Source organism: Cotesia typhae, unplaced genomic scaffold (assembly GCF_013202065.1).
Source record: "Cotesia typhae breed Kobodo isofemale line unplaced genomic scaffold, CoteBio_Ctyphae contig_11, whole genome shotgun sequence".
NCBI lineage: Eukaryota > Metazoa > Arthropoda > Insecta > Hymenoptera > Braconidae > Cotesia > Cotesia typhae.
The window spans coordinates 3,481,958-3,509,448 of record NW_027423711.1 but is presented as its reverse complement, the minus strand read 5'-3'; the positions used below and the strand labels follow the sequence as shown (position 1 = coordinate 3,509,448).

The 27,491-nt window shown below is 29.2% G+C and overlaps 1 protein-coding gene across 2 annotated transcripts in view; it reads left to right on the top strand.

Annotated features, from left to right (window-relative positions):
* The window catches only part of Fas2 (neural cell adhesion molecule fasciclin 2), an 80,831-nt gene that overhangs the window by 38,749 nt on the left and 14,591 nt on the right, over window positions 1-27,491 (top strand). For both annotated transcript variants that reach the window (XM_074237991.1, XM_074238002.1), the window contains exon 2: window positions 25,737-25,902. In XM_074237991.1, coding sequence (XP_074094092.1) covers window positions 25,737-25,902 — 166 coding nt within the window. The remainder of the gene's footprint in view (window positions 1-25,736; window positions 25,903-27,491) is intronic.

Here is a 27,491-nt window from a genome sequence, read left to right as displayed (position 1 = left end):
AGGGTGGGAGGGACATCCAGGTTTATAATTGACACCCGGCTGAGGGGTTGCAATGTATACGTGCGGTGAGAGTAGAGTGAACTTGGTACGAGGGAGAAATTGAGATTGACAGTTAATTTCAACCTCGTCTCTGGCTATACCTCTACCTCTGACTCTGCTCTATACCAACCAACTTCGTTCTCATTCTCGCACACTCTCTATTTTGCTCCCCTATGCTGGTTTTGGTTTCGTCAAGTCCATACACCACCAGCAGAATAGTGCTTAGGAATCCCCTCACGACGTGAGAGAAATTTCTGGTGCGATTGGACTTCCGCTTCGTCGAAAAGTCAATGTATATTGTTGGAGGAAAAAATTTGGCGTTGATAATAAAAATAGTTTAGTCAATAGCAGAATAGACTTCAATTTTTTTATTTTACTTTGTTGCTAGTCGACCGGTGTAAATATTTCACCTAACGTCGGGATATTTATTCTTACTGTTGAATTAAAAATAAAATATCTTTTATTATTAAAATTTTATTTCTACTCATTTTCACACTAAAATATGATCATTCCTTTTTTGATTACGATAATGTGTGAAATATTGTGATAATTACACAAAAAAAAAAAAAAATTTACTTGAATCTTGATTTGTGTAAAAAAAAATTTTTAAACTAAGAAATTTTTATTGGTTTAAATAAATTTTACTTGATTCAAGAATTTTTCGTCTTAATCCAAAACAATAAAACTCTTCAAAATTATTTTCTTGGTTTAAGAATTTTTCTCTTGATTCAAATTAAATTTTTTTTTTGTGTAATCAATTTACTTGAATATATTGTGAACTAATCACACTAAATTCTTTTTAATAAAAAATTTTTTTGTGTTAATTTTTGGCATATTTTTCATGAATAAAAGAAAACATAAGCTTTAACTTAGGATTGAAAATTTTAAATTTAGTTTAAGAATTAAAAAATACCTTCGGAAAATAAAATATATAATTTTCTGGATATTTTTATTTTTGAAAAGTCACGAGTATCTGGAAGAGGCAAGATAGAGTTGAATAGTACAAATTGTAGGGATTTGAATTTCGAGTGGACTAAAAAATAAAACAACCATTTTAATAATGATTACGCTGAAGGGAACTGGCTGTACTGGGCGAATGATAAAGCGGCTTTTGTCGGTCTGCCGACCTTTTTTATTTTTTTCATTCCTATCTCCACAAAGGGACTTAAGGGATCACAACCGACCACGAATTTTCAAAATCAATTTGTCCCGATGAATCCTTATAAATACCGCTATATATTACTGATTCTAGTTCAAAGGGGATGTATTTAATTTTATAAATACGATAAGGTTTATTTTATTCTTTTTAAACTCCTCAATTTCTTTTATTTTACAACTCAATTATTTTTTGATAAATTAACTTTTTTTACCGAGAATTTAAAATTGTCATAAAACTAATGAATTTTTTGTTTTGTCTGTTGCAGGTGAGTTACCGAAATAATAACTTTACTCCTTATATACGTGAGTAGTAAATCAAAGGGTTGATTTTTATTATAACTAACGAAATTTAGCTATCATAAATAGAAGGTAAGATCTGACAAGCTTTATCCAACTTAAAATATTTTTAATTGTTCGAGAGACTGAAAAATCAACCAGTGCCAGCTCAACAATGTCGATATTAAGTCCCTTAATAATGAATTAATTAATACACAACAACTAACTTTATTATCAAGCTCAAAGACGGACATAAAATAAAAATAGAATAAATTGAAAGATAATTTAGCTTGACATTCGTAAAATCAATAAATATCTAGGCAGTAAAAATTTTTGTGTAGAATATTTAACATTTTTATTGTTTGTTTTATTCGATCGATCCATTTTTTATACATTCAAATGTCATTTGATTGAAATCCGCTGACTTACAAAAGAATAATAGATATTATTCGTAAATTTTTTAAATATCATTCTTTATTTATTAAAATTTTTTACAAACATGAAATTTTACTACTTTTATTTTTGCATAAAAAAATGTTTATAAATAACTAAAAAAAATTCTTTAGCATGATAAATGATGAGTATATACAACACATGTTTTGTTATTCAAAGCTCACTTTAAATATTCAAAAGTAGCTGATGTCACAATAGACCGGTGACATCATTGAAGATAATTAGAATGTTTTCAAAATGAAATATTTAATTCGGAATTACAAAAATGGATCTTCCAAAGAAATATTTAAATTAACTGTATAATGATTAAATCATTATCATACATAGGCTCAACAGTATAAGCTAATAACAGGGATACTTCATACATATTTGAGTAAAATTGATAGCCATATATTGAGCTCACTCCATGATAAAAAAAAAACCTTTTTGTAATTATTTTCTAGAAAAAAAGTACAAATCCTGAAATTGACAGACGTCTGAAATTTTTAACAAATAAAACAATTTAATTACCAAAATTCACACGTATGAATTTCCAAAAAAAAACTGTTAATATATTTTTACTATTAATTTTTTTTTCCAAATAAAACCAACAAATGAATAATACTGAAGTTAGCAGTCAGCTGTTGATTTAAAAAATTTTTTTAATAAATTAATTACAATAAAAAAATGCTTCTAAAAATTTTTATTAATTTCTACTTGTGAAACTTTTTAATTAAATTTTTTTTTATAATAATTTAATTGCTATAAATATCTAAAAAAATTTTTATATCTGTTAACTTCAGTGTCATTAAAATGATCATGTGTGTCTGGTGATTTCAGTATTATACGTACAAGAACTTTTCTGGCATTTAGTAGTTAAATTTTGATCTAATTAAGTAGTTAAAGGCTAAAAAAGTCGTACAAGTTTCTAATTAAAAATATTCCAAGTAATTTTCTCAAAGCGTTAACATTGAAAATTAGCTAAATGAACGTGAAGTGTAAGGTAAAATACCGTAATGAGCAAGGTGAGATTACATCGATCAGGCTCTGTACATATACATATTTATATGCGATACATGTATACATTATCTATCTATATATACATACATATATGTATATCGAGGTAAATCATGTATGGAATAGTGGCGCGATGATGGCCAAGGTCTTCAGCCTTTCACTCTCGATATTCCATGTATGTCAACGAGATTAATGGAGCTTGAAATTCAACTGTCCTTTTCTCGTCCTCACTCAATACCAAGCGTACTCTGGTATACATATATGTATTAATCCACACTCAATACAACACCATAGCAGTGCATAGCGTGGCACGTACACCAACTCTTGTGGTATTATATCTGACAACGTAGTATGTACACATGCATAACAAATGTATTGATGCATAGACGTAGTACTGTTCGTAGGAGTCACAGTCACTCGATCGGTATTCAGATGAATTCTCTAAATTTACAAGCCCGATCTTTTACGTGGATTTTATGTACGAGACGGACCTGAATTTCGATTTCACTTCCATTCCATTTTCATTTTAACTGAATGGTGGTGGCTGTTGGTTGTCACACAGCCTCACCGACAACTTTGACAGGAATCAGAATCGGAGTAGCTCAGTCCCTCGATCGCTATTTCTTTTTTTTTTTCTTTTTAGGATATTTTTTTCTGCTTTTTGTGCACTACTGTGCGTGCAGTTGTATTATTACCCTCCTACTCCCATGGACACTTTATTCGTTCGAAAACCAACCACTCTAAAAGTTTCATTTAACGGTCGACTGCTCGCGAACTTTGTCCCGCTTTTCGATTTATTTTGTGGTATATTTTCCGATTATCTTTTATTTTATACAATCGTTATTCTATATTAGTTTTAAAATTTTTTTTATATTGAAAAAGAATAAAGATCAAGACAAATTTTTTTATGATTAATCTATATTATTAAAAAGATAAGAAGAATTTTCTAAGCTCATCCTGATGTTACACTCATCAAGACCTTTCATTTAAATACCCACATCAATTTTTTATGTATTTATATATATTATATATATGTATATATGAAAAATATATCAAAAATGCATGTGGGTACTCAAATGAAAGCTCTTGATGAGTGTAACATCTCGATGAGCTTATATCTTTAAAAATGTCAATATTTAAGAAAATACAGTGCAATGTAACAAAAGTAATTATTTTTAATAAAGCAAAATTTTATTTATTTATAATTCACAAGTCACATAGTGCAAGGTTGCTAGTTTATATTGTTTTAACATCATCAATTGACTTTAAATATTTTAATTATATCAATTTTGTACTAATTATGCAAATTTTTATTTTGGTACTATTTTTATTTTAAATAAATAATAGTTTAAAAAATACGCTTTGAAAAAAAAATTAATTTCCAATGAGTTTAAAATAAGAGTAGATTGATTCAAAAAAATTTATTTTATTGTAAAAAAGACGTGGGGTGTTTTTTAAGATATTTTCATTCCTATACTTGGTAAAATATGTTCATAGATTGCCAAAAATTCATGTATGACTCATTTTTCCCAGGAATCTTGTAAATTTAGCCCATACATTTTTCAACACAATGACAAACATTTTTGACAGTACGTGACTAGAAAAATATTTATCACTATTAAATGGTAATTTCTTTGTTGACGTCTTGTAAAATCTAAAACGTGATTTTTGAACATTGAAATATCTTTAGCAGAAAAACGTGTCCAGGATCAGGTGGGTGGTGCAGAAAAGAGGAGTATTAGTAGTCTTTAAAGCTGCTGTCCCGCTTTACTTGGTAGTACATGTATCGTAAACCCTGTGGGTCGTCGGACAAATTATTAAGCTTCCGGCGTGCTAACACTAGCGGCGTGTCAGCGCGGAAATTATTCACGCGCCACGGGTTGCTTTAATGACGTAGTTTAAATTATACCCAGCCTTTACTTTCGAAATACAAAATAGTTATAGTGGTATAGTATATAGTATATAGTATATAGTGTATTAAAAAAGAATGAGAGATACTGGTTTAACTCTTAACGCTTGACAGTGTGTTACATTTTCGAGTAGCTGCTGTATTATTGTTAAGTGTTTAACAGTTCAGTCTAACTGTCTAATTGTACAAAAGCTGCTTTTATGTCACTTTTCCAGTTACTCTGAACTCTCCGGTTTCCTTGTACATTTCTACACTCGTACTCTTGTATTCTTGTTCTCTTGTCCTCGTTTACTGATGCACAGGTATTGGTGCAAAGTCCCCTTTAATCGAGAGAACCGATTAAGCGAGCAAGTTGAGCGCGATTCCAACTGTTTCCTGAGTCCCCTGATTGCATCCTTCCTCTTTGTAGTTTTCAGTCGTCAGTCTTTCTCTCCTTTCTTTAGTTTTTTCTATTGATGTATTGATCTTCATTGTTTAGAAAAAAAATCGATTTTTTTTTTATTTTAAAAGATTTCATACACAAAAAAAAAAAATTACTTAAATCTAGTAAATAATTTTGAAGAATTTCATCTTCTTGATTTGAGTAAAAAAATTCTTAAACTAAAAAATTTTTATTGGTTTAAATAAATTTTACTTAATTCAAAATTATTTTCTTGGTTTAAGAATTTTTCTCTTAATTCAAATTAATTTTTTTTTTCTGTGCTGTATAAATATAAAAAAAAATCGGAGAAAAAAAAATAAAGATTAAAAAAAGCTTACTATTTTTAAAACAGAAACTTTGCATACTTATAGTCATAAAAAAATATATGTCACAGATTTTCGCTTATTATCACAGGTATCTAGAGCATGGAATGCAATTTATTCTGAGAGTTTATGATAAGACCATAACAAATATTTGATAAATGAAAATAAAAGTGTAAAAATCACCGTACAAATAATTATTTACAACTTGTAATAGTTCAGCATTAGATAATATAGGCACTATCTATTTAGGTTGTTCATAAATAAAGGATTTATTTATTAATTTATTTGTTTGCACGAGACTATGATTATTAACACTCAAAATGATAACGATAAATACATATTTATTCAAAAAAAAAATTAATTAGCTCGATGACTATTGTGATCAGTATCAAAGCCTCTGGCGCTTTTAGTATTATAAATTATAATTAACCAATTTCAAAAGTGAAGGATAATGATTAATTAGTAATTAGTATTAAAATTGATTCTAAACATGTATGAATTAAACAAAATGAGCTTGATAGAAACTATTGAAACATACATAACATATGACGTATATTGTATCCAATGATTAATTCACGTTGCATGTGATTCAACGATTAATTGAATACAACAAGTTTTGTTTTGATTCAATCAACTTGGCTCGCATTCACCGGCTAGACGGCCTCCAGTGCCTGCCAATGAAAGTTTTTTCCGATAATTAATACCTCACTGCTCTTCTCTATCACACGCAACGGCTCTATTTTACGTACGACCTACCGGATAAATAAAATCACTGGTTTTATTTCTCGGCATTCGAAACTTTCCCAAAGTATAAAAACAAACGGGAAAAAAAAATAAAACGATAAAATTTAAATAAAAAAACCAAAAGATTACCCAGCCTTGGAAAATCGAGTTTGTTTCTCGGTCGATGTACGCCGCCTCCTGGAGCGCGACAAGAGCAACCCATTCCAGCTCTTGCTCTTTCACATCTTCACACCGCGTCTTTATCATTTTATACAGTTTCTTTATTCTTCTTACCCTTACTGTCACCCACTCTTTCTCTGGCATCATTTCGTATTTTTTCAAACGTTGTTTTCCCATCCAGAAAATTTTAAAAAAGATAAAAAACATCTTTGATTTACGTACAGTAATATTCATTAACTCCGAATACATCGTTTATATTTTTTATTTTATTTTATTTTCCTTTAAAAACTTTTCTTCTTACCATATTTTTCCCCCTTTTCATCCATAAATCTCTTAAGATGCTATCATTTTTAAAATAAAAATTAAAAATAATATTTCCAGGACAATATCTGAGACATTCATTTATTATTTCATTTTTAATGACGTTATTTTTTATCTTGAGAGTCTTTTGATATAAAAATTTATTTCTAAGAGTAATGCTGCTTTGTAGAGGCTAAAAAAATAAATATTTGTCAAAAAACTGTTTTTAAGCGCGATTTAATTTAATAATCGAGTTAGTTTTGGAAAAAAAAAATTTTAAACTTTCTAAGAATTAAAATTCAAGTAATTTTTAAAAATTAACAATCAAAAAAAATTTTTTTTAATTAATCTCTGATTTTATTAATTCTTTTTTTGAAAAATTAAAAATAATAAAATTCATTCCTCGTATTTTTGAAAAATTAATAGTTTAAAAATTTTAATTGATACATTTATACAAAAATTTAATTAATATAATTTCTGAAAATTAAAATAATTCAAAATATATTTTTTTTTTCAATATACTTTTAAAAATTTTTATAAATTCTTATAAAAATTATTAAATTTTCTTAAAATATTTACCAATAATTTTTTTTTACTTAAAAAAAAAAATGAAAAATTTTCGCAAATTTTACCAAAAATAGCAAAAGGGTTACCCCCACCCAGCCATATTGCTATGAAATGGTCGTGAGTGTGTTCGGTAACGGGATGGTGTTGGTTACCCAGTCGAAGTATTGAGAATTCCGACTCCTCATCCGGTATGAAGCTGCATTACTTATGTCTTCCCGGAAGAGAACCATCCCCTCGATGCAGTTAGGGTCCGTGAGGTTGTATCCGTTCGGATGGCCATCGGTTGAGTTTCGTTGAGTGCGGGGGTGAGATTATGAGTAAAGAAAGCGCGTCTTGGCATGAGTATCGAGTGAAGTCCTCATCGTCCCCGGGGCCCGCGATCACAGTAGTTTGTGGCAGGGCCGCCAAATCGTTGAGTTACGAGAAGTTCCCAGCAGTGCACGTTGTGAGATGCGTCTTGTACGAGCGTGAGTATCCGTGCTGCAAAAGAGTGAGACGATGTCGTCAGATGGAGCCGTGTGTCAGATGAGCAGTGCGTCGCTATTGGTTGATGACCACTGCATCAAGCCTTTAGGGGTCCGAATGGCTTCTCGTTGCACCCCGGGAGCAGGTAGTCTTGAAATCTTATATATTGAAACTACATGTATGTCGAGCGCTTGTGAGAAAGAAATAAGCCAGTGACATCTGCCTCCATTGTCGTTAAATATTCAAGACCGCTGAATTTTAAAATTTTCTATTCTTATTATTATAGAGAGAGAACAAGTTAAGCGACTTGATAAAAATAACTCAAGTTTCTTGTAACATAATTTAAATACGCTGGATTTTTTTTCTTAATATTTTGGAAATAAAAAAAATTTTTAATTCAATTTTTTTTTTTTTTTTTTAAATAAAACAAAATTGTATAAAAAAAATTTTGATCAAAATAATAAACTTCCAATGTAATGATTAAATACAATTTAAATAATTATGCTGTACTAATTTTTCGCACTTGAATAAATAAAAAAATTAAGAAAAAAATATTCTGAAATAAAATATTGTCAAAAGTAATAAATGTGATAAATTAGGTAAAAAGGTCATCAGTCACATTCAGTCATTAACAAAATATGTATTTAATAATTACTCATGACTAACAAAATCTGCTCAGTTGAGTGATTATTTTATTAAAATTCATCTTTAACCATTTATATCATTTATATCAAACAATTGTTTCATTTGATTAGCAATTTCAAAAATAATTTGTTGAATTTTTGTAATTAAAATTTATATTTTTATCTCAATTATTAAAATAGATAACTTAATTATTTTGTCACTAATTTCACTACTATTAAAAAAAAAAATTTTTACTACAATTATTTGGATTTATTTCTGATTCGTAAAAAAATTTTTATTGCAACAAAAAATTTAATCTTTATAACGATTTAATTAAAAAACTACAATTCGTAACGGATCTATGGATTTCGATGAAAAAATATGAATTTTCATTGTAAAAAATAAATAATAAAAATATTAATCCGATAGATTTAATGTATATCCTCCTAGGTTGAAAGCAAAAATAAAAGGATCAATAATAACAAGTATGAAAAGCGAATAATGGAACCAAAAGACAAAGAGAGATTTGGAAGACTAATCAAAACGAGGTTTAATTTTACTTACCCTCGATTTAAAACCGGAAGCTCGGATTACCGGTGGAAATCGAGTTCACCTAGCGCTCAATTTACAACGTTTCCTCTATATGCCTTCTTAGTCCCTGTATGCTTTTCACACTTAACACATTGTCGATCATAGCCAGTGTAGAGGAATAGCGAATGGGGAAAAGCAACATCCAGGAGATCCAGGGTGAACGAGGGGTAATATTATATATGTGCTCTGCGTCCCGTTATATACTCATCGCAGACTGGAAAAATGACGTCTCTATTATCAAACTACCCTTCCTTCAACCCTCACTTCATTCTACGAAAACTCGCCCGAGGGTTCTCGGTTATTCTTGTCAATCTGCAATATTTTTTATTTATCTCTTATCTTTTTTTATTTTTCATACGAAAGTAAAATTTACCCTGCTTCAATTTCTGTCTTCGCACGCTCCTAAAATGTTTTTCGTACCTCCCTCAAATATTATTATTTATCTAATCTTTTCATTTAATGACGAATTCTCTGCTCTCTGACCTATTACTGGTATTGTTTTACATAATTGTATTATTTGTCAAAAGGATTTCAACCGAAAGGGCGGTTATAAAATGAATAATTAAACAATTAAAAAAAAAAAAAAAAATACTCGGTAAGAAACTTTTCAAAGAAATTAACAAGAAAATTTGTACATTAACATAAAACATCTTGCATCTAATTTATGATAATTGTTTTATTTATTTGTTTGTAAAAAAAAACGCCTTCGGCAATTTACAACAATATGATTACATTTTTATGTGTACAATGTTTAGTAATAATGATTTCATACAATACATTTTATAAAAATTATAAAAAAAAAAAAATGAAAAAAGAAAAACATAATATGTCTGATGAAAGTAAAAAAAAAAGCAGGAACATCGAATAATTATAGATTGTTAAAAAATAATGATAGATATTAAAAAAAAAAAATTAAATTATTTTATTTTTTATTAATCATTGTTTTACCGAAAAATAATTGATCAAATAGAAATTTATTTAAATTAGAATGCAAAATGTTTTTTTTTTTTTTTTTTTTTTTTTTTTTTTTTGATGTAATATTAAAAAATTTTCTTAGAATTAAATAAGAATTGTGTATTCTGTTGAATTAATTAAGGAGATATTCCGGTCTAGAGTTATGAATTTTGAATATTCATTCAAGAATAAACAAAATAATATTTTTTTTCAGAATTCTGGACCAAAATACTTCCTTAAAACTTAAATATATCTAGTTTATTTTTTTTTTTTTCTTGCATATAATGACAAAAAATTCCGAATAAAACATCCAATTTAAAAGAAATGTTTTATTCATTCTTGCCATTGTAATATCGCTGAGAATCCATTATATTTTTAATTTAAAAAATCAATTCCGGCTACTGGCCGTGATTACTGTCGACTTTTCTCATGATTGATTATCTCTGACGCATCAAAAAACAATCAACTTCTCACTGAGGACTGTTGCGCGAGATGCTGTCACAGCTTCCGCACAAAGAAAAAAAAAAAGGGCAAGTAAAAAATAGAATAAAAAATTTCACTTACTCATTCTCTTCCGTTGGCTTCCCAACATCTCGTCTAAAACTAGTGTACCAGTATGAGCGTGTTTGGGTCGTGATGGGGACAGGACGTGAGATACAGAGAGAAAATATTGAGTAGTATGAAGAAAGCAGAATACATATATCTGAAATGAACCGCACGAATAGAGGCAAAACTCTTCTCAAACAAGAACGAAGAAAGAAGAAGAACAGGGATGTATCACTACAATAAGGTCTCTAGGATCACGAGTAGAGTGGAGGGAAGCGTGGAAAGCATCCAGAATTCTAAATGACAAGGGAATGTAACGAAATGAGGACCTTAAAGAGGAAAGGAAAAAGGAAACAGGGCATTATTTCGAAGTTGGTCTTAAGAGGAATGGAAAAACAGCTCTCCACGACTGAATTATTTAAGTTAACCCCACACCAAACTTTTTCTTGCATCTTCTCTGTGTAGTGAGTCCAAACCCTACTTACATTAAACGAAAAAAACACTCAAGAGTCTCTCCTTTCCTTCTCTTTACTTAGTACCATTCGCGGCACTGTTTCTCTGTCTTATAAAGGGAATTTAATTTCCCGAGAAGCCGCACTATCACTGAAGAGACCCAAGACCTCGAATCATCCCTTAAGAGAGCTTCTCCTGAATTAAGAAAATGTTTTAATTGTGAAAAAACACGAGCTTTAATGTTACTGTTGTCTCTCTTAAATTTAAAGTGTTTTTACTTTTGTACTTTTTTTTTCTTTCATCTGTTACACGTTTATTTAAAATTTAAAGGATGAAAACATTTCAAAATTAAATTACGCGTACATAAAATTTATTTAGATATTTTTATTTATTGTGATTAATAGCGATAAAACTTTTAATTTAATTGGAGTTGAATTTCTGAATGGGTAATTCAAGTGAGCACGTAAAATATTGTATAACATATATATAACTACCGCACGCATAATGAAATTGTGGATGTATTTTATGAGATCGTCAAAGGCAGTAAAGTGCATTAGACGACTGATGAATCATATCGAGGAAAAGCGGGCTTCAACCCTCCTGAGAAAGTCACTTGTACTTGCTTTCATATATAGTAGTATCTAGTATCGTATACTTGACAGTTTCACCAGGTGCATGAAACCCATTTCACCAGACTAGACTGCGAATAGTGAAACCCTTTTACCGAAATTACCTGATCGCTCTCAAGTACATAGACTAACTACTCTATATATTTATATATCTATATATCTATATATTTATTTCGTTGTACCACTAGATATTGAGTACACGACGAAGTCTTTACCTGATATTACTTTTTTAAGACCATAGTAAATAAGTTGACATTTATCAATTATCAAACACTTCATTTTATTTTGAAAATTGCCTAAATGACATCGACTTTAAACGGACTGGAGTATTTAAATTATGTTTAAAATTATTTAACAGTACAATATTTTTAATCTAATCATTCGATTTGATTATCAATAAATAATGAAAACTAGCAACAAATAAATTAAATTTTGCTTTATTAAATAATGACTTTTGTTAAATTGCACTGTAATTTCTTAAATATTGACGTTTTTAAAGATATAAGCTCATCCCGATGTTACACTCATCAAGAGCTTTCATTTGAGTACCCACATGCATTTTTGATATATTTTTCATATATACATATATATATAATATATATAAATATATGAAAAATTGATGTGGGTACTCAAATGAAAGATCTTGATAAGTGTAATATTAGGATGAGCTTATATTTTTAAAAATGTCAATAGTTCACGAGATACAAGGTCGAAGTACAAACGATTAATTTTTTTTAACAATTATAATATTGAAAATCAGATAATGTATTTTAAAATAAATAAATTTAACATTTAAAACCCTTTTTTAAAAATTATATTGTTATTATTCCACCAATAAAAAAGGTAAAAATGATAGAATTTTTTTTCGTCTTTGAAACAAGTGCATTCTAGCACAAGTTGAACATAATATCGATCTTGAGCCACTCGAACAAATTCTATCAAATACCTGACGGGAAATCGGACAGCATTTTCCAATCAATTAGACTCTCCTTCTATTAATCACGGTATCTCGTCGACATTTATTGGTACTCTCATCGATTTATGATGTAAATATGCGTAGCGCATTTATTTCTCTCATTCAAAATTTAATCAATAACTTTAACATTAAATGTAACTTAATTTAATAACTCGGAAACTCTTATAAATCATGAAATTTGTCTTATTTTTATTTCATTAAAATTTTTTATTTTTTGCCTTGGAGAAACTTTTCGATACCTCGGGGAAAAAACCCAAATAAAACGAATAACGACTTTTCTTTCGTATCACGTGGAAGACATAAAAGTTGTGTCGGGTTCCTTTTTTCATTGGGCCTTTTCCTCGTCCCACCTCACAAAATTTCCGGCTTACCCACCTCTACACCCTCAGCTGCTCAAGATAGTTTATTACTTGCGTGTCAATGTTGACTTTAACCATTACACTTCAAGTACTCTAATGTTTTGATCTATGTTATTTTTATTACTCGAATTTATTACTTTCTCTGACACATAAGTTGTACCGACTGATATTTATTTTCTGATGTGTTATTTTTACGTTTTATGTTTTTTACCGACTTGTTTTATTTTTGTTCATCAAAGTATTATTAACTCAATTTCAAGTGAAATTACTTTCAATCCTATTTTTATAATTTTTTAAAAATGAAATTCAAGTAATAATTAAAAATTTTTACGATTTTTTTTAATAATTATACAACAAGTATTTTAAAAATTCCACTAACAATTTTTTGAAATTTCTAATAGAAAATTTTAAATGCAAATTTTTTGTTATATTTTTTTTTGAAAAAAATAAATCATAAAAATTATCAGATTTGTTATCAAATTTTTATAATTAAATTTTATTATTGAAGAAAAATAAAAAAAATTTTACTGTTTAAAATTAACCGGAACTTGAGTGAATTTTACAGTTTTTTTTTTTTTTCCGTGCACCAAATTTTTGATCTCCATTTTATCCGAAGCCCCCCTTTTACATATATGTAACGATAACGATGCATAAAAATTCATAAGGAGGAAAGGAAAAGACGTATATAGTAAAAGTAGCAGAAGTAAAGTTTGAAGGCGCTCACATGTGTCTCATAAAAGTCTTTACTTGTAAACGACCTGAATAAAAAGCTCAGATGTAGCTGTGCATATTGAAAGCGATTTAATGCATCTTAAGAGCACCATTTAGGATCCACGGCTACTTGAACGAGTCATTAATAAATTTAAACTTCCACGCTATACATTATTCACAATTCTAAATATAAACTATTAATGTTTAAATTGAATTTCAACTTTATGATCATTTGCTCGTCAATTATTGTTATTACTATTATTATTATGTTCTATGCCATTTATTGAATGAAGATAATAATGTAGTACATTTTTAGAAGAAATAAAGCTAAATTTATTTTACTAGGAACGATTTAGTAGTTTTGAATAATTTAAAACCAATTTTATCATATCCGATGTTTTGTCTCAATTTCCCGCAATTAATTGAAGCTTTCCCCCTCGACGTCGATATTTTTTTTTTGTGCTTTTACAACTGTGGATAAAATTAAGGCTATAGAACTTTGAGTATAAGTGCAGCAATATAAACTTTTGCTACCGCTGCTGTTGCTCACTTCTGATGGAGTCTATATTTATAATATCCTCAGAAATGGTCGCTTTATGTTTTTATATCTATATATAAAATAAAATATAGACACTTTGTCGTTATATGTTTTAAGTGAAAAAGAGAGTTCGTAGAATCGATATTAAATAAATACATTTATTTATACTTTTGATAATAACTGAGAGAAAATTTATCCACAAAACAATAACAGGAGGAAAAGATGATGGTAGAAAAAAAAAAAAGTAAAAGTAATTAAAGGATTTCAAGTTCAATTTGTTTTAATTGCTCGTATATAGTAATTCTTGTACGTTCCCCTCATTCATTTCTAGCGATACGATGTTGTCGTGTACATTTTATATCTATAGTTTTTATCCATTGAAATTGCGGTAAAAATATTTTTTTATGGCCACTATCAATAGTCCTCGATGATACTCCGGCCTATCAGAAGCCTTTACTCACTTTTCATTATTATTATCATTGTTTTTATTTATTCTTCTGTTGCTCGTAATTTTTTACTGCTTTAGACAAACAATTCATTTTTTCTCCAATAATAAATTTTAAAGCTTGTGACGATAATATTTTATGGTCAAGTATGGATAATAATGTGCACTATCATGTCCTACTATTAGTTTTAATGCTTTTTTTAATGTGAATTTTTAGAATGAAAATATTATGAAAAAATTTTCACGCTAATTAGTCTAAAACAAATAAAAAATTGTAAAATGGGAGTCTAAAAAAATAGTGTGCCTTCGTTGTAGTCAAAAATATTTTTTTTCCTGTTTGACATTTTCGAATAATTTAAAAAAATTTTGGAAATTCCATAATCTAATTTTCCGTAATAAAATTGATTAAAATCAAACATAAATACTTTTAAATCTTTCTTAAAAGTTAAAATTTTGAAAATATTGTTTTTTTCTGAATTTCTGACAAAAATACTCCCTTAATAAATAAAAGCCAAAGAATGCACTTGGCATTTAAAATTTAATTAAACTTCTATAAACAACTTACGTAGAATTTCTTGTAGTACACATTAAAACTTTTCCTAAGTGATGTTGTATTAAATTCCTTATCTTGTCAAAAAGTTTTCAATCTTTAAAGTTATTTATATAAAAAAAAACATTTATAAATATCTATCAAAATATACTTTAGGTTTTTTTTAGTATTTTCCCAAATAAATTTAATTAAATCTACTGGAACATATTTACATTACGATTTTAATTAATCGGCAATCTATTTATCAATAAATATAAATAATATTAAAATTCCTTTGTGTGCTTTAACCATGAAAATGAATCAAATATACACAGTCCGCTGGAAATAAATTTATACATGTTATTTAAAATAACTTTGTTAATTTACCATAATATTCATACGAATATTCGAAAATTTATTAATCAACATTCATTTAAACTGAATTTTTAAGCTGTAGACTTTTGTATAAAACTTTCAAATTCATTTACATTGATAAACTTTATACAAAATAATTCATTCAACCGAATAGCTTATAATCCCATTATAGCAAAGTTGGGAAAATTGAAATCCGTCAAAAGTCAGTATAATAAACTGCAGAGGATGTACATGAAGCAAATGACCAAGTTAATTATAAAAATTGAATGAAAAAAAAAAAAAAAAAAAAAAAAAAAAAAATTAGTTTAGGTTTTTCATACCAAATATTTCATCCATTGTATTCCTCTAATCCACGTTTATTTGATCTTTCAGCAAAGAGAATTACGAAAATTTGCACGACATCACGTACAATACCCAAACACACATAAATCCAATCGTATTTAGTATCCTTTCTCTACATGTGAATTTTCTCTGTCACATATATATATATATATATATATTTCATCCTGTTTATTTGTCCGAATCTTCCCAAGCGGGGACCGCAATCTGTCGGAGATCCCTTCAGTCCCTTTTTTCGCCTCTACTCCATCCCCGTCCACTTTCCAACCAGCTTTTTGTACTTAACGAACGCCCTCCATTTATATATAAATATATCTATGCATTATACACTAGCAGAGAGTGAAGTAGAGATACCGCGCCTGCAAGCATTTAATTAGGCCGGCTTATCACCCGTCGTGCTTCTACTCTTTTCCTTTCCCTTTACGTTGTTATATTTATTCTCTCTCTTGTGCATTAAATCCAAACAATTTTTATCTACCTCTACTATTTATGTTTATACCCATTCATAAACCGCTATACATTATACTAGATTTGGTTATTATCCACTAGAAATTTTGTTACATGTTGGTACTTTAATTTTTACCACTGATTACAAAATTAGTCAAGTGGGAAAAATTTATTTCTGAAATTAATCGTCAATATTTCGTTCGGAAGATCAACCAATAGTTGATTAGAAAAAATTTATTTTAGCAAAACTCTTATTCATGATTTGTAAACTTTTTCTTTAAAAAAAAAAAAAAAAAAAATCAAGTTGTTTAAGAAATTTCATTAAAAACTTGCATTGTATCAATTTTCGGTCAACACTCATCGAGACCTTTCATTTAAGTACCCACATCAATTTTTCATATATTTATATATATTATATATATGTATATATGAAAAATATATCAAAAATGCATGTGGATAATCAAATGAAAGCTCTTGATGAGTATAACATCGGGATGAGCTTATATCCTTAAAAAGGTCAATATTTCAAGATAGTACAGTGCAATTTAACAAAAGTCATTGTTCAGTAAAGTAAAATTTTAGTTATTAATAATCTACAATTCATGGCAGTCACATAGTGACTGCAAGGTTGTTCTTACATGCTAAAGCTGTACTTCAATCTTAGACTTTAATCATGTAGGAAGTTTTGGCTTCATGTTAGACTCAAATTGAGGAGCAACTTAATGCCAACTTAATCAAAACTTGCGCTTATCTAGGTTATTAGCATGAAGTTAAATTTAGATTTCAGATTCAGCTTAAGTTTGTGTGAGCATTGGCTATCAGGGTTATTTTTCTACTGTGGCGTTGTAAACATATTGAATATATTAATAATGTAATATAGAATAATTCAGTATCATTTATTGAGTGAGAAGATGCCAGTTGTAACAATTAACCAACGAACGAAAGTATCCAACTAATCTTTCGATTGAAAAATGTAACTGTTATTGAAAAAAATTTTGAGAGAAAAAAATATTTACGCTTGATAGTTTTCTTTGTTGAAAATTGAGATACCCCCTGTGAGTATTAAATCCCCTTTCTCCGATAAATTTACCTGATTCTCCCTTTGAAATATTTTTTCCCATATTACCAAAACTTAGTACCTTATGATCAGCTTTAAGTCATTATTATCCGGTTTTTAAAGCTTTAATTTCTAGCCTAATCGAAAAAGCTGATCGTCGGATTATCGAGGGTGGTTACAATTTCACCCTCGAGGCGTTTTTCGAGATATCTTTTCTCAAAGAGTATACGGAATAAAATAAAAAAATTGAATAGCTTGAAAGGCAAAGAGAAAAAGGAAAAACTTTTGATGATTTTTTAGGTATCATTTCGGCAAAAATAATTTCCCCGGTAAAGAGCTTCGAGGAGAGCCTTCTCGAACTGATGTAAAGCCCTTGGAGTCTTTAGCAGTAAAACAGATTTTATCTCAAGTTGAGTTTATTTTTTAGTTTGTAAAGAGACTTTTATTCCAACACGACGCAGTAGACGATTGCTTTTAAAATAAATATCTGTATGTCTGATTCCCGAGAGAACTTGTTTTCTCACTCCACTTTCTCGGATTTGCTCGCTACGAAATCGTTAATTGCCTGAACACTTGAAGAACATCCGGGGGCTGTGAGAGCTTGAGAGGATGCCCCGGGGTGCCTAATCGCAAAACTTTTCAACGACTTTCTAATAATGTTCTTCCAAGATTGGATTTGTAATAATTGAGTTGAGCTTCTTCCAAAACTTATTTCTTATTTCCAATTATGTTCAATCATTCTTACTGATTTCATTTATTTTATTCACTTCTAATAGCTTCAAATATCATGCAATTCATCTATCAAAGAAACTTTCAAAATTTTTGAAGTATTTATTTTACTCAAGAATTTTAATTAATTTTGTAACTGATTTCTTAAGGAACTAAGAAACCGTAGTGTAATCGGATATAATAAAGGAGTCTAAGTTTGAGTGACACTAAATACACAAGAGCTTAGTATCTAATTACACTAGTTGCTTACAATATTAATGCATCGTCGAATATCTGAAATCAGTAACATAGACTCTATTGATAATCTTATTAATTGGTCTATCTTTGTAGGCGTTGGGTCGTGGGTTCGAATTCCGCTTCCGTTACTAATGCCAGTATTACGGCGGATAATATATCAATTCAATTCCGACAAGTAATTGTTGATATCTTTGATTAGTACCGTAGATTATGGTTAGTTGATCAATTTTTCAGGTAATCTTTCACAAATTTATCGATTATTTCGTTTATTGATTAATTTATTAGGTCCGTCACTTACTATACTTCAAAACGTCTAGAAATACAAAAAAAAATTTTTAAGGCTTTTTTTCTACACTGAAAAAAAAAAAAAAAAAAATGTTCTCCAACTTTGTCGGAGTCTCGGACAACTATTGACAGTCGCGGGATGTGTTTTCTTCCTGTAATTCTTTCTTTTCACCAATTACACTTTTGTTTTATGTTGCTTAGTTTCCGAAAAAGTTCGATTGCACAACTTGCCTCTATTATCAACCAGCTTCGCTGTAACTTATTACTAAAAGGTTTTTTTCGTTTTCTAAAAATTTTTTTAATTACATTAATTTATGCCATTAAAAAAAAATCTAGATTGTCAAATTATTAATTTTTAATAACTAAAATTTTAAATTAAATTTAAAACTATTTAGAATCTTATAATTTCCCGCTCAACCTTATTAAAAACTTTTATGTAAATTTTTAATCAACTTGGATTAAAATGTTCTTTGATTAAAAAAATATTCCGTTGACGCGCAGTGACATTTTCAATTTGAATAAACTTATTAAAGAAAAATAAAAAAAGAAGAAAAAAAATTTGACCAAAGCTTCCTTCGCAATTCAAACAATTTCTTAACAAGTTCTTTAATCAAGTTCACCACGGGGCTCACCCCTTGTATATTAATCCTGATCCACCAATACAAATCCACCTCCCTAATCACAAAACTTTAGTCTCTCTAAAATTCCCGAAGCCATAGTATAGTGACGAAGGAAGGAAGGTATTAGCCACCCAGCTTCAAGCCAATTCGATATCGGAATTCGATCAAATCCTCCATCGCCCTTTTCCCTCACCGTCCAACTAAACCAACCGAACCCTCTGGCTCTAGATAGAATTCTTTCGGCTCAAGTGACATGTTGCAGAGTTCACTTGCCTTCGCTAACTCTCACTCTTTTTCTATCCCAGTCCCAGTCCCAGTTTTAAATCCCCTCAGTTTCCGTTCTCGGATCCCTGTTCTATTTCCAGTTTCCAGTACACTTACGCCCGGGAAACCCTTGCGACTGTATTAAGAAACTTAACATGAACAACGGAGGCACGCATATCCCATGGAAAGACCATCATCAGAGGGTAACTTTACGTATGAGCGTGTCTCTGATGTGTAACCCTCTGTTCTGTTGTCCTACCCTCTAACTTGTCTCTCGATATTGCTCTCCCGGTCTACCCAGCCATCAGGAGGAGCACAACCCTCTTGTACGTAAATTCAGGTGCGCCATCGAGGGGTATATTTTTAATTTATATGCTTAGTATACGTACACAAGTTCTAATGTTCTTTAATTTACTCAAACTCGGTACTTTAAAATTTTTTCCTTAAAATTTAACAATTAATTTTTACGGAAAAATATAACTTGATTTTAGAAAAATATTTTTTTTTTAAAGAATCGGTTGTTTTGCTTCAAGAATTTTTCGGTTCGTTTTTAAACGCTCGGAATGAAATCATCAATCAGTTAAATTAATTTCGTCATCCAAGAACAATTCGATAATTGGAAATAACTAGCCAACCCATGCGAATATTTCACACAATATCGTGATATCCATTACTATTGTTGAACATGAAATAACTTTTATTAATGAATAATTGCAATTACTTATTTCCACATTACATTTTTTTTTTTTTATAACGACATTGTGCGAAGTATCATGTTGATTACATTAGTTAATTATATTTATCAATGTTAAAATTATTGATTGAAGCTTTTGACACTCGTGTGTTGGTGCACTCTTTGTTAGTTGCGCCAATATCATCTATCCACTGTCCCATCATATACTTTTACATTGAATTGTAAATAATAAATTATTTTACATTTTATTTAATTAATTTACACAGTAGAAAATTTTGCGTTGAAAAATTTTGTGTTAAAAATTTTTATCTTGAAATTTAACATTTTTGTGTGTTAATTTGACACTTTTTTCTGTCAATTCCATTGAATCAACACTCAAAAGTGTTTAAAATTTAACACAAAATTTTTTACTTTGCTTGATAGATTAATTTTTTAATAAGTAATTTTTTTTCAATTTTTTGAATATTTTTTGTGAATAGAAGAAAACATAAGCTTTAACATGATATTTAAATTTTTAAACTTAGTAAATAAATAAAAAAGATTTAGCCGTGACATAAAAAAATATATTTTTTAGAAATAAAATATATGACCATTTTTTTTTTTTTCAAAATTTTACATTTTTTTGTATAGTCCTTTTCTCATTCAAATATTTCAGCTTCAGCTAAAAAAATTAAATCTCTACTCAATAAAAAATTTTTTTTTCCAAAATTTACATCTTTGAACTTTAAAATTTCTTTTCAAGTAATATTATACAGAAAAATGTTAAAATTTAAAATTTTGAACAAAAAACTTTAGTTAAATTTGATTCGACTATATTTATAACAAAATAATCGCTTAAAACACGGAAATTTGGATAAACTTTTATTTATACTGAAAAATAATTTTATCTATTTACAAATAAGTAACTTGTAAGAAAGTAACTCGGTAAATTTAATCACTGGGCTCTTTTAATCATTTTGTTCCTTAACATTCTTAGGGGATGTTCTGAGGTAAAAATTAAAGGGGAAGTATAACGACTACTTTGGTGTAGGTGGTGATGTAGAAGGTGGTTGTTGTAGTATATACAGTATCCATATAGTGTATAGTGCTAAAGGGAAGGAACGTGATGCGAAAGGCGAATACCCGTTAGAGGGTGCCTGCGCCAACAACCCCTAACTAACGTAAATAAGATGTGTCCTAAAGGCGGCATGGTACACAACAAAAAAAAATATATATATCTGTATCTATACATGAGAGGTTCAGATATCCTGAGAAAGGAAAACAGAGAGGAGAAAAGCCGTTAAATTCTGTCTTTACTTTTACTGCATAAGAGTTACTAGACTATAACACGGAATATGGCTCGTAGTGGCTCGTAGTGGCTCGTAGTGGTGGCATGGAATCTATATAGAGAACTATCTCTAGTACTATGAAAGCAGGATGGATCCCCGATGCCAATTATGGGGCTTCTTTCAACCCCCGTGACATTATAAGATATAAGAGAAAAGATCCCCTGGAAAATCTTAACACCGGTCGTGTCTTACGATGCCCCCGTGACTAACACGAGGGTGCTGATGCTTGTCCGGCTAAATTAGGACGTACACACCTACGTTTGGCAATTAGGGAGCCCTAAATTTTCCAAGTGTAGACGAGCCCACCGCATTTATCTTATTTTTTTGCTTCCAAGATTTTTTCTCTTTTTTTGTTATTTTTCCGCGGTAATAATCAGGATTATATTTCCAAATACGAGGAGGTGGGGTAGCCCTTGAAATCTGATCGACATTTCAGAACACAAGATCCCTTATAAATTAGAATTCCGATCTTTAAAATACAAAGTGATAAATTTTCCAAAAAAAGAAGCCAAGTAATGTTGAAGTGAATTAGTGATTACACAAATTTTTAGACGTCTGTAAAATAATAGTATTTCGCACACAATGCAGTTGTGTAATTGTCATACTGTTAGTTTATTTTCCTCACCCGACATTATTATAATTGTCATTCAATTATAAATTATTTCAATACTAATGTACTCAAAGTACCGCAGTAGTTTGTATGTTCTGCCAATATTTTATGATTGTGTCAATCTGAACAATAATGAGATGTCGAAAATGAAACAAAACACAAATCGGCGGCATATGTATCGATAAAAGCATTGAATTAACCCTTAAGGCAAAACAGTTCATGTATTTTACATATTATGGTGTAATGTTCAATATTATCAATTGAATTATTACCCTGTGTATGACAAATTGTTATTTTGAAGATGTAATAGGTAATAGTCGATTATTAAATCATGTATTCAACAGTTAAATTTAATTATCACATTTAATAGAAATGTAGATTAATTTATTAGGTTATAATGTAAATTCATTTTAATAAAATGTTTGAATAATTTTTTTTGGACCTTTTAATCATCTCTATAACGATTGCAATTAAATGTTTTTTTTTTTTTTAAAGAAAACGCAAAAAGAACTTGAAGCTTTAAATTTTCAGTATTTTGAGATAAAATTCAATACATAATGATCGTTCGGCAATAAAACAAAATTTTTTTCAACTCAGTATTCTATTTTGGATGCTCCAAAAAAGACTACATTTAAGAGAGGTTGATAATTGATTTTCAACTGTGTTTTTTTCAAGTATAAAACAAAATTTAGAAAAAAAGCGATAGATAATTTAATTAGCACTTTTTTGTGTTGATGATGAAATATTGAGAGTGGACGATTTAAAATTGAAAAATTTTTTTATTTTTCATTCAACATATCACTAGCATTCGACCGAATTTTTTATTTACACCCATAAATAACAAAATTAAAGTGGAAAAAAAAAAAAAAAAAAAAAAGAAACTTTTTTTTTTTTGGCAGAAAAAAAAATAGAAATCTTTAAAAAATCTTAATTGAGTTAAGAAATTTTTAAAGAAAATTTTTTCTTGAGTAGATCTTGTTCTCAATTAAAATAGTCTTAATCCACAATTCTGAAATGAATTATGATTGTGATTAATTCAGAAGAACAGTGAAAATTATAACCGGCATTGGAAATAGGGAATTCTCAAATTAACTTGAGCATTAAGATTAGTAGTGAGATATTTAGAATATTTAACCGTTGTGAATAAGATGAAATAACCACGGAGAATCCTTGGATCGTTGAGTAAATTCCCGGCGTAGCTCTAACGCTTGCCGATGTGGTCGGCCACGGGAATTAACTTTGACTGACTCAGGTGCAATTAGCAAAGTTGCCGAGCCGGCTTCACGCGTCTGTGAATCCTCTCATCTCTTTTGGCTAAAGCTATACAAGATTGAGAGACAGAGATACAAACACACATATTATACATTGAAAGATAAATTTACAGTGCTCGTTCCGATTTATCCGCGGATTAATTGCTCCGATGTTGCGCTGTATTTTACCATCCGTAAGAGAAAGCAAAGATGAATAAAGCCGATTTCATGATATCCTATATATTTAGGAGATGATAACTAAAATGAGATCCAACGTCAGCATCACTACTACAATTACTACTACTGCTATGACTTTGACCATAATATAATATAATATATATACTAGTCTTTATTCCATTTATTAACATTCCCACGATAAGGAAATGAAATTTGTCCCACGATCTACGGGCTAGGAAATAAACAACGTTTATTACTTTAACGTTAATTCTACGAAATACACGCTGAATAAAGTTTATTAAACAGATATTATTATTATTCGCAACATGCATAATAAAGCAAACAATTCAAAAATCATGTGAATCGTTTAATTAAGAAAGCCACATGTGCTCATATTCAAAACTACTTAGTCTTCGGCGCAGACCATACCAATAGCAGGAAAAAAAGTTCATTTGAGCCAAGAAAATATTTTTTTTTCTAATTATTTTCTGGAGCGAAAAAAAATTTTTTTTTGACAAGAAATTTCACTTATTTCAAAAAAATTAATTCTCTTGCTTTAAGAAATACGTATCTTGATCCAAGAAAATTTATTTGCGTCAAGAAAGATTTTTTTTTTTTTTTAAATTCAGCCTCTTGCTCCAAAAAATTTAGTTCTTGATAGAAGTAAATTTTCTTGTCTTGAGAAAATTTCTCTCTTGCTCCAAAAAATTAAATATAAAGATAGAAGTGAATTTTCTTTAATATTTTTATTGATTAACATGTCAAATAATATTGAATCATTTTTTTCATTCAATATGTACAATTGCACGCTAAAATAATATAAAATGGGTATTAAATATTCAAGAGAAAAATTTTCTCAAGGTGAGAAAATTTTTTTCTCTGCTGAAGTAGGTAGCGTTGCTTCCCTAAAGTATCTAAAAATCTTGATCAAGTATAAAAATTTATTGTATCAAGTATTTATGATAATTTGAATTAAGAAAAAATTATTTCCACCAAGAATAGAATTTAAATAAAAATTTTTACTTCGGCCAACACAACTTCGGTCTTCCTTCAGGCAGCTGAAAATTTTCTTGAGCCAAGAATTTTGTTCTCGAGTCAAGAAATTTTTCTTTCTGTTCAGATTAGACATTGTTTTATAAATTCAAAATACATTAAAGAATATTTTAATTTGATAAACTGTTAATTTATATTAAATTTATAAAAGATCTACACACTAATCTCTAATAATATGTTTTTCTACCACATTCTTCCTAATTAATTACTGAAAAATTGCTCAATTAATAAATATTGGCACTTTAATATCTGACACTTTAAAATCAATATTTTATGATTCATGACCCAATAATAGTACAATAAATTAAAGAGTATAATTACTAACTGCATACACAAACTATATCGGTTTATTTAATTCCATGAAAACCTAAAAATGATCTAAACCAAACAAGTTATTTACAGAATTTCTCAAAAAACCATTTAATGTATTTTACAAAAAAACCCAAATGAAAATATTTACTTTATTGAGCGTACATGGAATTTGTTTGTAAAGTTTTTAATTTCCACGGTTGCGTCAATTCCGCACTTTCGCTTGGCAGAATTTAATCGGCTTAATTGGTGTTTCCTGTTGTCGGTCATCACCCATTCTCTGTAGTCCACCTCCTCCTCCTCCTATTTAGTTCAGTGTTGCCCTTCCTTCAGCACCAGCACCCCATTTCACATTTGTGTCCATCCTCCGCTCTATAAACCATATTATATATGTGTCCATGGAATATAGAATAGCACAACATACCAAACCAAACCAAACTAAACTCATCTCTCCTCTTCTCCTATTATGTCCTGTCTAGAGTATTGCTGTTGGGTTATTACGTACTGTACACTGTACACTGTACATGACTCTCCCTCATCATTGAGTTGGACTAATCTCTCTCGCAGTTTCACGTCACGTCATTATGGTATTTCACTAAAATGACTAAACCTGACGGTTCACTCTGCATTTCTGTATTATGTATTGCTTTTAATTTTATTAAAATGCCCGGCAATAATAATAATAATAATAATAATTTAAGTCTACCTACTGCGAGGCACGGTATTCATTTTATTTATCGACATCGGCATTATTAATAATAAAATTCTAATGAAATGAATTTTTAATTGAATTGCAGCTTGGATTAATGCAGCAACATTAGAGATTTTACCAACCGGAGAAGTTCAATCAAAACCCAGTGGATCAAAGATTTTTTTCACCTGTAAGCTATCTGGTGTAAACGACCCCACCTTGGGAACCATCCAATGGCGGGATCCATTTGACAGAGTTATTGAATCGCGAAGGTAAGCTGAAACTTTGTTTTTAATAAAATCTAACAGATAAATTTATCTCTAAATTGCAAAGCTAACTAAAATTTACCCTCTTAAAGGAGCATAATCAGTGGTGTAAGTTTTAGAGGCACTGAAAGTAAAATTAGTAGCTTAGTTAGTCTTAGATGTTGGGTTATTATGGAGTTAAAAGGTCAATAAACACAAAACATCCTACACGAGCACCTTTTTTCTAATATTTAATTTCTTTACATTTGTTCTTTTTTGTGCACACAGTCTCGTCGTGTTGGCGATCGACAGGCGAGTATATTAAACAAACAACCACTAACACCATTTTTTTGTTACATATATCAATACTTTCATTTTCATTTATCGAGTGTTGTGTTTTTATTCACGAGTTTGCATCAAATTGGTTTAGAATTTTTTTTATTTGCTTTTTGAAGATTTTTCTCCTAAATTTTTGTTAAGAAATATCATGTTGTTACAAAGTTATTAGCATTTTTGTGGAACACCAAAAAAATTTCCCCCACCATTTAACGCGCTGTTACAAAAATGACTATAACTCGAAAAATATTCGGAATTTTCATATAAAATTCTAGATACATATTTTTGAATGTATAAATTTTGATTTAATAAAAAAAAAATTTTTTTTTTGAAATTTCTCAGTGGCTACCTCTCTTAATGCTAATCAAATAAATAAAAAAAAAAATTTAGTATTATTTTATTGATTAAAATTAATTTTTCTAGTAATTAATTTATATAAAAAAAATAAATAAAAGGTAGCAGCATTACAATAAATACATTACGTAACGGAAAAAATGTTAAATAATATTTCTATAAATTCAATGCAAGTTTATAATTTAAATCATTAATTTGTATTTCATTAATTTCAAAATACAATAATTAAAAAAAAAAATTTAGGATTAAAATTTATTTGTAGTGAAGTGAGTGGTTGTCGTCAAGTGTGTTACTTTTTTAACGCTCATATACTCATACTCTTATTTCATCTGCATACATATCACTACTCTTATCATTCACCACGTCAGGGTTTATATTCCCTCATTTTTTATCATTTTTTTTTCTTTTTCGAAGAAAGAAAATAGAGACAAAGACAAAGGTGTTCTTTACTCTCTCGTTGCATAAATTACCAAGTCTTTTCACGTTTCACCAGCCATTTTAATAGTGAATGAGACGAAGAGAGACAGAAAGAAAGAATGGGCACTTGATATACCAAAAGTAATAGAAGAATATAAGTTGAAGAGAGAGAAAATTTAAAGTCACCACTGTTTTCTCATTTGCCATCGTTAAATTCAACTCATACCCGCACCCACCCGGCAAAAAGTGTGAACAAAAGATTTCTGACAGAGTTATCATTGTTCATACCGTAATTTGAATTTTCATATTTCATCGAATCGCCTGAACCTTCTTTAATCATATCCTCATCAGTCGGTTTTCTTTTCATTTTCATTTTCACTATCGTGCATCGTGATTTCACTTTTGACAAAGTCTAACATTTTTAACTTAAGAAAAATTTTCATAATGCAAAAGTAATCCTTTCTATGAAATTTAATAAATAAATTATATTTTTATCAATATTTAATTTA